Source organism: Littorina saxatilis, linkage group LG10 (assembly GCF_037325665.1).
Source record: "Littorina saxatilis isolate snail1 linkage group LG10, US_GU_Lsax_2.0, whole genome shotgun sequence".
NCBI lineage: Eukaryota > Metazoa > Mollusca > Gastropoda > Littorinimorpha > Littorinidae > Littorina > Littorina saxatilis.
The window spans coordinates 35,705,038-35,719,711 of NC_090254.1; the positions used below are offsets into that span (position 1 = coordinate 35,705,038).

Genomic DNA, 14,674 nt, shown 5'->3' on the forward strand with positions numbered 1-14,674 from the left:
GGGGGGGGGGGTACACATAAATCACAGGGAAAAAAATAGAAAACATGATATTTAAACGTATGGAAAATACACAGTGGTTTGTTTCAAGCATTGCTGCTTTCCTCTATCAATAATCTTGCACATCAATGCTGCCTAATATACACATACAACCGAGAGAGAGAGAGAGAGAGAGAGAGAGAGAGAGAGAGAGAGAGAGAGAGAGAGAGAAGAGAGAGAGAGAGAGAGAGAGAGAGAGAGAGAGAGAGAGTTTGTTTTCAGGCCTATTCACTTCACTATTGGTCATTCTTTGTAAAAGATTGTTTCTACTCAGTTATTTACTGTCAATGATGCTTGAGACACAAGAGAACGATTGCTGTTATTTTTAAATCTGCAGTGATAACTTTTAGGTTGTGTGTAAAAAGTTGGTTCTGTACGTATATTTCATACGTTAAGTACCTTTGAAATTCAAACCGCTACTACTTGACAAAATGATGAGCCTTATTTACAAAAATAAAGGATCGTAGTTCAAACTGTCTGTCTATGAATGTCTGAATTGAATGTGCTGTCCCGATATACAGGTCGAAATAATATGGCCACCAACATCTCTATTTCTGTGTAATAAAACCTTGGAACCGCAGGCGACGTTAAGTACCGCTATGTCCGTACGGAAAGCACTAAGTACCGTTGGTCAAAACACCCGACTACTCCCAATTAGGGCTATGTTTCTACTCAGTTATTTGCTGTCAATGATGATTGAGATACAAGAGAACGATTGCTGTTATTTTTAAATCTGCAGTGAGAACTTTTAGGTTGTGTGTAAAAAGTTGGTTCTGTACGTATATTTCATACGTTAAGTACCTTTGAAATTCAAACCGCTACTACTTGACAAAATGATGAGCCTTATTTACAAAAATAAAGGATCGTAGTTCAAACTAACATGCCTACATATAAACATCATAAACAACACACAAAAGTATTATGTACATGGGTTTTAACATCGCAGGTACTTAGCGCGGTACCTAGTGCAGCCAAGGTCTATGCACGGTACCTAAGGCCCTCTCATACGGACATGCCGGTACTTAGCGTCAGCCTCGCACACACACACACACACACACGCACGCACACACACACACACACACACACCACAAGTTACACACGTACACACATACACACTCACTCACACGCACTCACTCACTCTCTCACACACACACTTCATACACACAAAACACACCCCCATACGCACATATAGACAGACGGACATACACACCTTTACAAACAAATACACATACACACATACACTTACGCACACGCACATACACACACACACACACTCTCTCTCTCTCTCTCTCTCTTATACAAACAGACACACACACACACACATGTACATACGCACGCATGCACGCACGCACACACACACACCCACACCCACACCCACACCCACACACACATTGACTCACACAAATCTCATACCACACAAAACACACACTCTTACGCACATAGACCGGCACGGTTGACCTAGTGGTAAGGCGTCCGCCCCGTGATCGGGAGGTCGTGGGTTCGAACCCCGGCCGGGTCATACCTAAGACTTTAAAATTGGCAATCTATTGGCTGCTCCGCCTGGCGTCTGGCATTATGGGGTTAGTGCTAGGACTGGTTGGTCCGGTGTCAGAATAATGTGACTGGGTGAGACATGAAGCCTGTGCTGCGACTTCTGTCTTGTGTGTGGCGCACGTTATATGTCAAAGCAGCACCGCCCTGATATGGCCCTTCGTGGTCAGCTGGGCGTTAAGCAAACAAGCAAACAAACAAATTGCTTTTAAGTATAACTTTTTTCTCAGAATATTTTTTTAATAAGTTTTATTCAAGGGAGGCAATACAAAATGTTTACAAAAATGTGTCCAATTGTGTGCTTAAAAGTATAAACATTTTTTGTAGCCCCAAGAAGTGTGTTTTGTCTTGTAACTATTGTGATTTGAGAGCTTTAGCACTGAATGCTTTGCATCCTGGTGCGAATAGCATTGTAAAGCTTGCCTCTTGCTAATTTAGAGCAGTAGAATAGAAAGCAGCCTACTCCACAATCTTCTTTCATATTCTGTGCATACTCCTTGACAAGAGAACCACGAGATTTGTTTTTATTCCGATGTTGCCTTTTCTATACTTAATACTTAAATCCTACGTGCAACACAAACCTTTTTTGTGTTGGTTTGTTTGTTTATTTTTATATTTTGTATGTATAGACCGTACTAGAGACCAGTCTTTTACCGCCGTATAATTGATCTGGAAATCTCCGCTAAGCAGTTCAATAACATAATGTGTACAAGGCTAAAGCATTTTTGCTACTCCACTCAAAATATGTCTAACTACGCACTCGTACTCTCTCCCTAACATAACACTTGTTCATGCAAAATTGTTTGCGGATTAGTAAAATTTGCGTGAAATATTGAATTGCGATTTATTTATTTTTTTTAAAATTAGGTAATCTTCAAAATAGATGAGTGTTTACTGAAGCGATAAACTATTTATACAAGTTAATAAGAATGGTTTGTGAGATCAAATACAAACCAGCAATACAACTGCTGTCGAGAGATTACCCCCCTTGACTTCTCTGTCTGTTGGGTCAAACTACGCCAGACATTTCTCTTCTAGTGGCTCCATAGCATGAGATACAGGCTCTGAGGCAGAAACTGCTTCGTTCTGAACTTGAATATATCGGTTCCTCTCAGTTACATATATATGGTCTTTTAATTCCTTCTGTCGTTTCAATGCAACAGCTAATCAAGCCTTTGAGTATTGCATACTGTATCAAGTTCTGGTGTATTAGCGATCGAAAAGTTTACGAGGTAGTTGCAGAATCGATGTTTGTACCTTTCTGGTCAGTTATCAGGAGATAACAAAAAAGACATGTATGCAACATAGGAGGCTAAAAGGCTAAGAAACTTGATGCCTCATCTGTCTCGGTTGCTAGTCTTCATCGTTCAGTCATAGCATATAGCAATACCATTTGTTGTGTAGAATCAATATGTTATTTTTTCTTAAATAAAATAGTCATAAAAAGGGTTCGATTCTGATCGAGTGAATATAATGTGTCGAAAACTGAATAAAGCAATGCGTTTGTCTTTGACTGGTGAAGTAGACCTGAAGCTTTTTGTGCTGGATGTAAGCTTAGTTGGTTTTATCTCACACACACACACACACCTTTTTGTGCTGGATGTAAGCTTAGTTGGTTTTATCTCACACACACACACACACACACACACACACACACACACACACACACACACACACACACACACACACACACACACACACACATACACCACGACCCTAGTCAAAACTTGACTAAATGTAAAAAGCCACACATCGTGTAAGCTAATCGACTAAACAACAAGTCGCGTAAGGCGAAAATACAACATTTAGTCAAGCTGTCCAACTCACAGAATGAAACTGAACGCAATGCAATTTTTTTCAGAAAGACCGTATACTCGTAGCATCGTCAGTCCACCGCTCATGGCAAAGGCAGTGAAATTGACAAGAAGAGCTGGGTAGTAGTTGCGCTGAGAAGGATAGCACGCTTTTCTGTACCTCTCTTCGTTTTAACTTTCTGAGCGTGTTTTTAATCCAAACATATCATATCTATATGTTTTTGGAATCGGGATCCGACAAGGAATAAGATGAAATTGTTTTTAAATCGATTTCGAAAATTTAATTTTGATCATAATTTGTATATTTTTTAATTATCAGAGCTTGTTTTTAATCCAAATATAACATATTTATTTGTTTTTGGAATCAGGAAATGATGTAGAATAAGATGAACGTAAATTTGGATCGTTTTATATAAAATAAAATGTATTGCAATTTTCAGATTTTTAATGACCAAAATCATCTGAAATGCAATACCGAAGTCCGGCCTTCGTCGAAGATTGCTTTACAAAAATTTCAATCAATTTGATTGAAAAATGAGGGTGTGACAGTGCCGCCTCAACTTTTACAAAAAGCCGGATATGACGTCATCAAAAGTATTTATCGAAAAAAAGAAAAAAGTCCGGGGATATCATTTCCAGGAACTCTCAAGTCAAATTTCATAAAGATCGGTTCAGTAGTTTGGTCTGAATCGCTCTACAAACACACACGCACAGACAGACAGACAGACAGACAGACAGACACACAGACACACACACACACACACACACACACACACACACACACACACACACACACACACACACACATACACCACGACCCTCGTCTCGATTCCCCCTCTATGTTAAAACATTTAGTCAAAACTTGACTAAATGTAAAAATCAACAGCTTTGCTGATTTCTCATCACAGAGGGATTAATAAATAAGTTGGGTGGAGATGTCTGGTCGATCTCCCAGGTCAACTTATGTGCAGACCTGCTATAGTGCCATATTTCCCTTCGTGTGTACACGGAAGCACAAGACCAAGTGCGCACGGAAAAAATTCTGTAATCCATGTCAGAGTTCAGCGGGTTATAGAAATATAATCAAAACTTGACTAAATGTAAAAATACCGATCATGCAACAACCGCAAAATGGCGTGTAGCTGCCGAAATGGCACAGTAAAAACGGTCATACACGTAAAAATCCAGTGGTGCAAAAAAAACCAAGTCGCGTAAGGCGAAAATACAACATTTAGTCAAGCTGTCGAACTCACAGAATGAAACTGAACGCAATGCAATTTTTCAGCAAGACCGTATACTCGTAGCATCGTCAGTCCACCGCTCATGGCAAAGGCAGTGAAATTGACAAGAAGAGCGGGGTAGTAGTTGCGCTGAGAAGGATAGCACGCTTTTCTGTACCTTTTTTCGTTTTAACTTTCTGAGCGTGTTTTTAATCCAAACATATCATATCTATATGTTGTTGGAATCAGGAACCGACAAGGAATAAGATGAAAGTGTTTTTAAATTGATTTTGAAAATTTAATTTTGATTATAATTCTTATATTTTTAATTTTCAGAGCTTGTTTTTAATCCAAATATAACATATTTATATGTTTTTGGAGTCAGAAAATGATGAAGAATAAGATGAACGTAAATTTGGATCGTTTTATAAAAATTTGTTTTTTTACAATTTTCAGATTTTTAATGAGCAAAGTCATGAATAAATTTTACTGCGGACTTCCTGGCAGCCACTGGTCTGAGGATTTAGCACGGCCATCAACATCGAACGCAGAAGAAGAAGAAGAATTAATAAATTTTAAGCCACCAAACTGAAGTGCAATACCAAAGTCCGGCCTTCGTCGAAGATTGCTTGGCCAAAATTTCAATCAATTTGATAGAAAAATGAGGGTGTGACAGTGCCGCCTCAACTTTTACAAAAAGCCGGATATGACGTCATCAAAGGTATTTATCGAAAAAAAAGAAAAAAAGTCCGGGGATATCATTTCCGTCCAGTGTAGTTTGGTCTGAATCGCTCTACACACACACGCACAGACACACACACATACACCACGACCCTCGTCTCGATTCCCCCTGTATGTTAAAACATTTAGTCAAAACTCGACTAAATGTAAAAACGAAAGAAGGAAAGAACGAACGAAAGAAAGAAAGATATGGGGAAAAAAAAGAAAAAGACAGACAGACAGACCGACAAGACAAACAAACATGCAGCAACAATATGTGACCCTCCACCACGGAATGAGTCGCATATCACCTTTGCATGATTTTCATATTTTTACATTTTCATAAAGCGTTTTTTATGCTCTATCCAGTGGTGAAAACCGTTTTAGAAAAGAGCGAAAACTGTTTGACTTATAAGCCTGTGACTAAGGTGACCCACGCACTGTTACCAGGCACTCCCCGGACTTATATTAAGCCTAGCGCAGAACCGCGCCAGGTGACATGCGACTCATTTCGTGGTGGAGGGTCACATATATTTAGTTTTTGATGCCATTACTTCAAAATAATCTTCAGTCTCTTTCTACTCTGCTTGTCAGTTTAGTTAACTTCTTGGTTGGTTCCTTGATGTAGGTGTTCTATTGTTCCTAGCGTCACGTATAATGAAGGAAACAACGTCTTTGAAACATACCACTAATAATAATAGTAATACGAGAATTTATAACGCGCACATATCTTACCATAAGGCGACTCAAGGCGCACTCACCAACTAAATCGTTTTGGTGTGTGTGTGTGTGTGTGTGTGTGTGTGTGTGTGTATGTGTTTGTGTGGGGGTGGAGGTGGCATTTATGTGTATGTGTGCGCGCGCGCGCGCGTGTGTGTGTGTGTGTGTGTGTGTGTGTGTGTGTGTGTGTGTTTTGCATACGTCTCTGCGTGCATGCATGCGCACTAACATCCAGAAGCTCTGATATCATACTCTGACACGTATTGGATCTGCAATGATAAAATGAACGAATAAAATATGGCTTCATTGCTTAATTGATTGACTGGGCGGAATGATTGATTAATTGATAAATTGGCCAACTGACTGCTTAACTAAATTAATGAGTACTGACCTGAGCTTTATTATTGATAAACCATAATTCAACGATTTAACACGAAAACAAGAAATACAACATGGTCCTCAAAACTGACCAGATTCTTTAAAGAAAGAGGATTCTCTTTCTCCTCACAGCAAGGCATTCCGACACATTCTTTCTTGAACAGATAGGTATTCTGCGGAGTTAAAAAAAATAAAAAAATAAAAAAATAAAAAAAGCGCTAGGGACGAGTAAAAGCAGGTTCAGTGCGAGGGGTAAAAAAGAGAATTGATGGGTGATGATAATTGCAGCTGGCAACTTATAAGGACCTACCCACATGATGGATCTCTGCAATGGAAAAGTCATCTTTCGGGGGTAAGGGTGTGTGCGCAAAGGCGAGTATTGGTAGCACGGACCTACATGATACAGGTCAGTGGTTGGGAGTGATGTGAGTGGTGGGGTGGGGGATGTGTGTGTGGGGGGATGTGTGTGTGGGGGGATGTGTGGGAGTGTTTAAGGATGTGTGTGTGTGTGTGTTGGTGTGTGAGTTGGTGAGTGTGTGTGTGTTGGTGTGTGTGTGTGTGTGTTTGTGTGTGTGTGTTTGTGTGGGAGTGGGGGTGGCATTTATGTGTATGTGTGTTTGTGTGTGTGTGTGTGTGTGTGTGTGTGTGTGAGTGTGTATTTTGCATACGTATCTGCGTGCCTGCGCTCTTGCACTTCAATACACAAACGTAACAATAGATGAATTCTCCAGATGCTGCTTACTGGCAGAAGGGTATCTTTAATCATTTAAAAAACCGAACTCGTTTAAGCTATACTAATTAAGTGCGACATGTGACCTTCAGAGACAATAAGCCGCAACGACTTTATTCTGATCACGTGATTGAACATGGACACTCTCAGGCCTGTTTTACCAGTTTGTCGCGGTTTTTGTTTTTATCATTAAAGAGATACACCGCCTGATTTTAAATGTTTCTGCACGGACAAATAAGTACAAAAACAACTCCGGAAAATCAACATTTCGGCACACGTTTTTGAATGCTGTAAAAATCGAACATGAGAAATATGATATATAAAATCAACAACAAAACTGAGTGATACTTAAACTCTCTCTCTCTCTCTCTCTCTCTCTCTCTCTCTCTCTCTCTCTCTCTCTCTCTCTCTCTCTCTCTCTCTCTCTCTCTCTCTCATTTCTCAAGAAAGAACTTGAACAAATAACAATGTTCAGAATTTTCTTCTCTGATCGAGGCACTGATCAATCATCTCTGAATCTACCTGAATTCAGACTTGATCTTTGCTGTTGTGTCAAATGAACACTTCAAATGGAACAGTATATGAAAGCAAACTCTCCTTGGCCGTCAAATGCGCGTCTGACTTAATACGGACACCTTTTCAGTAAATCACATGTGTATATGTAAGCGGATAAGCACTTGTGTTCGATTTTGATAAGTTTTCAAAAACCACCCACCTCCTCTTGGTCTCAAGGCGGTCCTTATTGCGCCATGAAGTCGTCTTTGCGAAGACTTTGCCAAGTCTTTTTACCGGAAACTCAGTGCTGAAGCTCCGTGCAGCCAGCTTCGCGATGCATACTTCGCGTTGTCGACTTCACCAATTAAGGACAGGCCTCACCCCGACTACTCCCTTAAGACTCAAATTAATTGGGCAAAGTCGACTTCACCAATTAAGGACAGGCCTCACCCCGACTACTCCCTTAAGACTCAAATTAATTGGGCAAAGTCGACTTCACCAATTAAGGACAGGCCTCACCCCGACTACTCCCTTAAGACTCACATTAATTGGGCAAAGTCGACTTCACCAATTAAGGACAGGCCTCACCCCGACTACTCCTTTAAGACTCAAATTAATTGGGCAAAGTGGACTTTGCGAAGCTGGCTGCACAAGGCTGTGGCAAAGTCATCGCGAAGTCGACTTTGGACACAATTCAGGGCAGCCTTAAAGCCATATGTACTCGATGACTATACACGCTAATTGCTTTACCAACAGCTGGAGACATGCTAAATTAAGTTCCCTGCAAGATATTGTGGTCTAGGACCCCTTAAATGTTGAGATATTTGAATTTTTATTTTGATCTAGATCGTCCTATTTATAGATTTGCCAACAGAGGTACCGTTGACGCAAGGGAAATAACTCCGCGTCTTTGTTGACATCCTCACTTTTTCAGAGGCTAGAACAAGCTGTAATGCATGTATATGGTCCGCGCATTGCGACATATCGTCATTATATGGCCTTATGATGCATTTGACATCGATTGTGGGCAAACTACACTTTGTAAACACGGGAGCGAGTTAGTATGCCTTTAACCTTTTGTAATGTGCAGGTTGCCAACACCAATAAAACAATTTAGTATCTTTCTCACCCTCTCTCTGTTTCTCTCACTTTGATTGATTTCACTTGATCTCACTTTGATCGTCAAAGATGTCTCACCGTTCACCGCGATCTTCAACCTTTTTGTCAACAGCACAAGTTTGGCTACACACTCATCAAGACTCAGTAAATACCCCCCCCCCCCCTCGCTCCTTCCCCCAACCTCCACCCACTTACATGCTGTGAAGGAAGGACATCCATCCTGAGGTTCGAACCCTAAACCTAGTGCAAAGATGGCGTCGTGTTTAAGGAGAACAAGAACTGCCATTGCCGTCTGCAAAGCGATCATCAGTCGCACTCTCTTCGGCCTCCATGGCTTCATTTGCATATGGCGCGTGACGGTGGTCAAGGGGGAGCCACTCTACTGGTGTCTGTGCGGAACTCTCCCGCTTATGATCCTGGAGACCGTCTGCACTATCAAGCTTAAGAAAGGAGGAGAGTGGAAATGGTGAGTTTTTTGTTCTTGTCTTTTCTATTTTTGTTTAACTTAACAAAAAAAATTGTTGGGGGTGGGGGGTGGAGGGGAGGGGTGGCTGTATGGTTGATTGATTTAACTGTTTGGCTGGTAGGTTGATGTGTTGTTTTGAAGGTTGTGTGCGAGTGTATTGCGCTATCTGTGTATGATTGTACCGTGGCCATCCAATGACTGTAGCAGAACGGGTTCTGATTGAAGGTGTTCTCTCTCTCTCTCTCTCTCTCTCTCTCTCTCTCTCTCTCTCTCTCTCTCTCTCTCTCTCTGCCTCTGTCTCTGTCTTTGTCTGTGTCTGTCTCTCTCCCTCCCTCCCTCTCCCCCCCCTCTCTCTCTCTCTCTCTCTCTCTCTCTCTCTCTCTCTCTCTCTCTCTCTCTCTGTTTCCCCTTTCAGGTTGTGTCCTAGCTGAAGTGATCCGATTAAACACATCACTGACTGTCATGGTTCCTGTGTGACAGGCTGTGCCCGAGCGTGTTGCTGTATTTGTGTACCACGGTGCCGGCCATTTGGTTCCTGGAGCTTGACCTGATGAAGACGAGGATGGCGCCTCCCTTGGCCCACCAATTGGCCATGGCCAACACCAACCTGACGGAGAGCGACGCCATCTCGGGAGTGCTTAAAGGGAAGGTTCGATACTGCGTTTTTGTTTGGTTGGTTTTCATTGTTGGTATTGACTTGGACGCAACACTTGCATGTGGCGTTAGGGATCAAGATGCCATCTCGTGTGTGCTTAAAGGCATATGTACTCGATGACTATACACGCTAATTGCTTTACCAACAGCTGGAGACATGCTAAATTAAGTTCCCTGCAAAATATTGTGGTCTAGGACCCCTTCAATGTTGAGATATGTTAATTTTCATTTTGATCTGGATCGTCCTATTTATAGATTTGGCAACACATGTAACGTTGATGCAAGGGAGCTAACACCGCGGCTTTGTTGACATCCTCACTTTTTCAGAGGCTAGAACAAGCTGTAATGCATGTATTATGGTCCGCGCATGGTGACATATCGTCATTATATGGTCTTATGGTGCGTTTGACATCGATTATGGGCAAACTACACTTTGTAAACACGGGAGCGCGTACATATGCCTTTAAAGGGAAGGTTCGAAAATATCGCTGGGTAGAGACAGTCATATTTTAGAGCAGTCGAGTCTGGTACACATTTTTCTTCGTGTCTTTAAATGTCAAAATCACAAATTGATGGACGATTTTCGAAAATAGCTTTTTCAGGATTTTCAGCGGTCTGGAAGAGTAAGCGCCCCTTTTGAAAAGCTTGTCCGAGGTAAAGGGGCTCTTACTCTGCCAGACCGCTGAAAATCCGTTATTTCTGGAAAAGGTCTATTGTGTCACTTTGTTTGGCAGTTGCGTATCTCTATTTCCCTGGGTGGAGACAAGGATAGTGTTAAAATCCCCGAGCAATCACAGTGGTACCCATTTCTCCAAAAAAAATTAAAAAAAATTCTAACTTTTTGTTTTTGCAGTTGCGTATTTCGATTTCCCTGGGTAGAGACAGGGATAGTGTAACATCCCAGAGCAGTCTCGGTGGTACCCATTTTTCTTCGTCTCTTTGTATCTCAAAAAAAAATTTTTTCTAACTTTGTTGTTGTTGCAGTTGCGTATCTCAATTTACCTGGGTGGAGACAGGGGTAGTGTAATATCCTACATCAGTCTGGTACACATTTTTCTTCGTCTCTTTGTATCTCAAAATCACAAAATAATGGTGTAACTTTATTTTTTGGCAGTTGCGTATCTCAATTTCCCTGGGGAGAGAGGAGTGGTGCAAAATCCTGGAGCAGTTGCTGCTGCTGATTCTCATCATCGGGAGATGGCTGCTGCCAAAAGGGGAGATCACTCGCGAACAACTCTCACAACTCTTGTTGGTTTACATCGGCATGGCGGCGGACATCATCGAACTGTTCGAAGCTTTCAAGGTATGGAGAAGCGTTTGGAAGTTTTGCATTTTGAAGACACATCGAAGAAGTTAGATGGTATAGTTGGGGGTAATCTTGAACTTTAGCGTTGTAAATTCAGAGCGCCCAATTTGTTTGTTTACTTAACGCCTAGCCGACCACGAAGGGCCATATCAGGGCGGTAGAGCGCCCAATCCAGTGGCACTATTGACTTAATTTATATACAAGTCACTTTAATCAAACCAAAGAATAATTATCGTGACATTAATCAACGGATAATTTAGCACAGATAATTAATTTTGTCGTTTTATTGATCAAGTTTTGACTAAATGTTTTAACATAGACGGGGAATCGAGGCAATCGAGGGTGGTGGTGAATGTGTGCAGGTGTGCATGTGTGTATGTGTAGAGCGATTCAGAAAAAACTTCTTATATTGTTTTTTCCATGCACAAATTGTTGATGACACCCACTGTTTGCCTTGGCTGCAGGAAGAGGGCGTGAAGGAGAACTTCCTGCTGACCATCATCATCCTAGCGCTGTGGACGGCCAGTCTCACGCAGTTCACCTTCGTGCTCACCAGCACCAAGTCCAAGCGCATGCGCCCCGTGCTCTTCCAGTCCGCTAGCACCACTTCCGCTATCAGCACCAACGGCAAGTCGTGCTGCCCCACTGAGGTACGTGAGAGAGGGTGGAGTAAATTATGTCTATGCTGCATGTTAGACGGACGCAATGGCCTAGTGGATAACACGATGGCATGCCAAGCGGAAGGTCGTGGGTTCGAATCCCGGCCGCGCCTGGTGGGTTAAGGGTGGAGATTTTTTCGATCTCCCAGGTCAACTGATTTGCCTAATCCCCCTTCGTGTGTACACGCAAGCACAAGACCAAGTGCGCACGGAAAAAATCCTGTAATCTATCTCAGAGTTTGTTGGGTTATAGAAACACGAATATACCAAGCATGCATCCCCCGAAAGCGGCGTATCAGTGGTTGCCTAAATGGCGGGGTCTTCCTTGTCCTAAATTAAATCAGTACTCTTGTTGCTTATTTTGTGTGCATTTAGAGCGCGTACGTCCCTTTGTTTCTCATATCTTGTCAGTTGTGTTCTTTCTTCTCTGTCCTTGCTTTGCAGGTGCTGTCGATAGTGATTATAGCATGGTCCTACAGGACGGCCCGGGTCTTTGTTTAGCATAACTCCCATTTACTCTTGATGCAATACATTTCGTTTGCATTTCGAGCGCTTACACCCCTTTGTTTCTCAGATCTTGTCAGGTGTGTTCTATTTTCACAGTCTGTGTGTTGCAGGTGTTGTCAGTTGTGTTCTATTTTCTCTGTCTTTGTCTGACAGGTGTGGTCGATAGTGATCAGCATGGTGCTGCAGGATGGACCGTTCCTGGTGCTACGCATGCTGCTTATCTTCCGCTATGACGTCATCAGCTACACCAACCTCTTCTTCACCTCCAAGAACTCGCTCGTCCTCATGCTGCAGTTCTACAGGCTGGTCGTGCTCTTCTCCCAGAAGAAGAAAGAAGACTCGCGCGCCAAGTCTCAGCAGTCTGAAACAGCTGGAAGCAGCTTCGGGGACTCTACGGGCGACCTCGGCAGAGGCCCGAGATTCAAAAGCCGCAAGTTCCCCCGCAATGACGAGGATGGGACGTCAGACGAGTGTGATGACGTCAGGCGCAACAGGGGTGAAGTGAGGAGCCCGACCAGCGCGAGGAGGGAGTCGTTTAAGCGGCAGCAGCACCGCGCGGCAGTGGACTACTCCACGGAAAACGAGGGTAGCCGTGGGACACAAGGGAGCCCCAGCTCACAAAGCGATGGGGACGCCAACGCCACTAAACGTCTCAAAGCCAAACCAGGACGCCGCAAGGTTAGCGAAGACAGCACGAGAGGGAGCATGGGCGACTCCGTCGAAGACGTGCGGAGCAAAGGCCGCGGAGCGAGAGGAGGAGCAGGAGAAGGAGGAGGAGGAGGAGGAGGAAGAGGAGGAGGAGGAGGAGGAGGAGAAGGCAAGAAGGAAGGGGTCAGGAGACAGAGATCCGCTAAGGACAACTGGAAGGGCGTACAGAACCTGGCCAAAGCCATAGCCTTTGTCAACGAGGCCGGAACCTACAAGACGCTGGTCCTCAAGCCTGTGGACACGCGCAACAACCAGACCGTCTTCGTGGTGGAGTCTGAGCACGAGGGCAGGATAATGAAAGGCTTGTGAACACATCAACCACAGGAAAGTCTATGAAGCAGAGTCACACCGAATCGAAAGAGATGCATCTGCCAAGAAAGACTCGTCTTGGTTCAAGTTCAAGAAGCATAGCAGTCTATTGAGCAGAATCACAACGGATCTCAAAAGATGGACCTACAGCTGCCAGAAAGGGCTCGTTATGGTTCAAGTTCTAGAAGCATAGCAGGCTGTGGAGCAGAATCACACCGAATCGAAAGAGATGCATCTGCCAAGAAAGACTCGTCGTGGTTCAAGTTCTAGAAGCATAGCAGGCTATGGAACATAATCACAACGAATCTAAAGAGATTTACCTACATCTGCCAGAAAGGGCTCGTTATGGTTCAATTTCTAAAAGCATAGCAGGCTATGGAACAGAATCACATCGAATGGAAAGAGATTTACCTACAGCTGCCAGAAAGGGCTCGTTATGGTTCAAGTTCTAGAAGCATAGCAGGCAGTGGAGCAGAATCGCACCGAATCCGAAGAGATTTACCTACATCTGCCAGGAAAGACTCGTCGTGGTCAAGTTGTAGAAGCATAGCAGACGCATGGAGGAGGGCAACTCTCAAGCCGTACTGGTAGATACCGAAAATAACCAGACCGTCTTCACCGCAGAGCATGTGGACGCAGTCAAAGATTTTGCCGGGAAAACTTGAAACTATTTCAAGAACTTGATTGGATTGGTATGTGTTTGAAGCACAGAAATTCTCAAGTACGATTGACTGGAATTATTATGAGCTCGCATGTTTATGATACGTTTGAGAAGAAAGCTAGGACGAGCGCAGGTTTTGAGTTTGTTTTCAAGTGCAGAAGGATTCTAGAGTCTGGTAGAAGGACTTGAAATCACTACAAATGCAGTATGCATTGAGTATGTGTGAGGGGATAATACGATACAGGCATATCTAGAGTGCAGAAACACGGAAGCTTTGTATGAGGTAACATTTTGCAAACATATATTTTGGGGGGAAGTACATAAACCTATAGAAAAAAACACTAAATGTGTGCAGGTTTCCTCTGAAAGTTTTAAGCATGAGTAGATTCGCGGACCGTTCCTGAATGTTTACGTCAATGGACTTTTGACTGAGTGTGTTTTCGGGAAAAGACAAAACAATGTAATACCTCAAATGTTGCGTGCAGATATGCTGAGATGGGAAAATTACTCTTGTTTGGAAATAAAATGTAAGAAAAAGGGCTTAAAAAAATATTACAAAGGGCGTGATGATCAAAATGCAGGCAGGTACTTATAGTGACATGGTGAGTCGAACGGTTCTTC

The 14,674-nt window shown here is 42.9% G+C and overlaps 1 protein-coding gene and 1 long non-coding RNA gene across 2 annotated transcripts in view; both read left to right on the forward strand.

Annotated features, from left to right (window-relative positions):
* Nucleotides 1-14,674, forward strand: part of LOC138978690 (uncharacterized) — a 422,724-nt gene that overhangs the window by 171,945 nt on the left and 236,105 nt on the right. The gene's annotated exons all lie outside the window — the stretch shown is intronic.
* LOC138979070 (transmembrane protein 26-like) lies at nucleotides 9,035-14,588 on the forward strand. Its single transcript, XM_070351881.1, has 5 exons — nucleotides 9,035-9,249; nucleotides 9,730-9,883; nucleotides 11,018-11,206; nucleotides 11,674-11,859; nucleotides 12,529-14,588. The coding sequence occupies exons 1-5, from the start codon at nucleotides 9,035-9,037 to the stop codon at nucleotides 13,390-13,392; spliced, it is 1,608 nt and encodes a 535-aa protein (XP_070207982.1). The 3' UTR covers nucleotides 13,393-14,588.

Coding starts and splice junctions, on each gene's coding strand:
- LOC138979070 (XM_070351881.1), top strand. CDS start 9,035: ATGGCGTCGTGTTTAAGGAGAACAAGAACTGCCATTGCCGTCTGCAAA. Junction 9,250..9,729: donor AAAGGAGGAGAGTGGAAATG/GTGAGTTTTTTG, acceptor CCTGTGTGACAG/GCTGTGCCCGAGCGTGTTGC. Junction 9,884..11,017: donor AGAGCGACGCCATCTCGGGA/GTGCTTAAAGGG, acceptor ATTTTTTGGCAG/TTGCGTATCTCAATTTCCCT.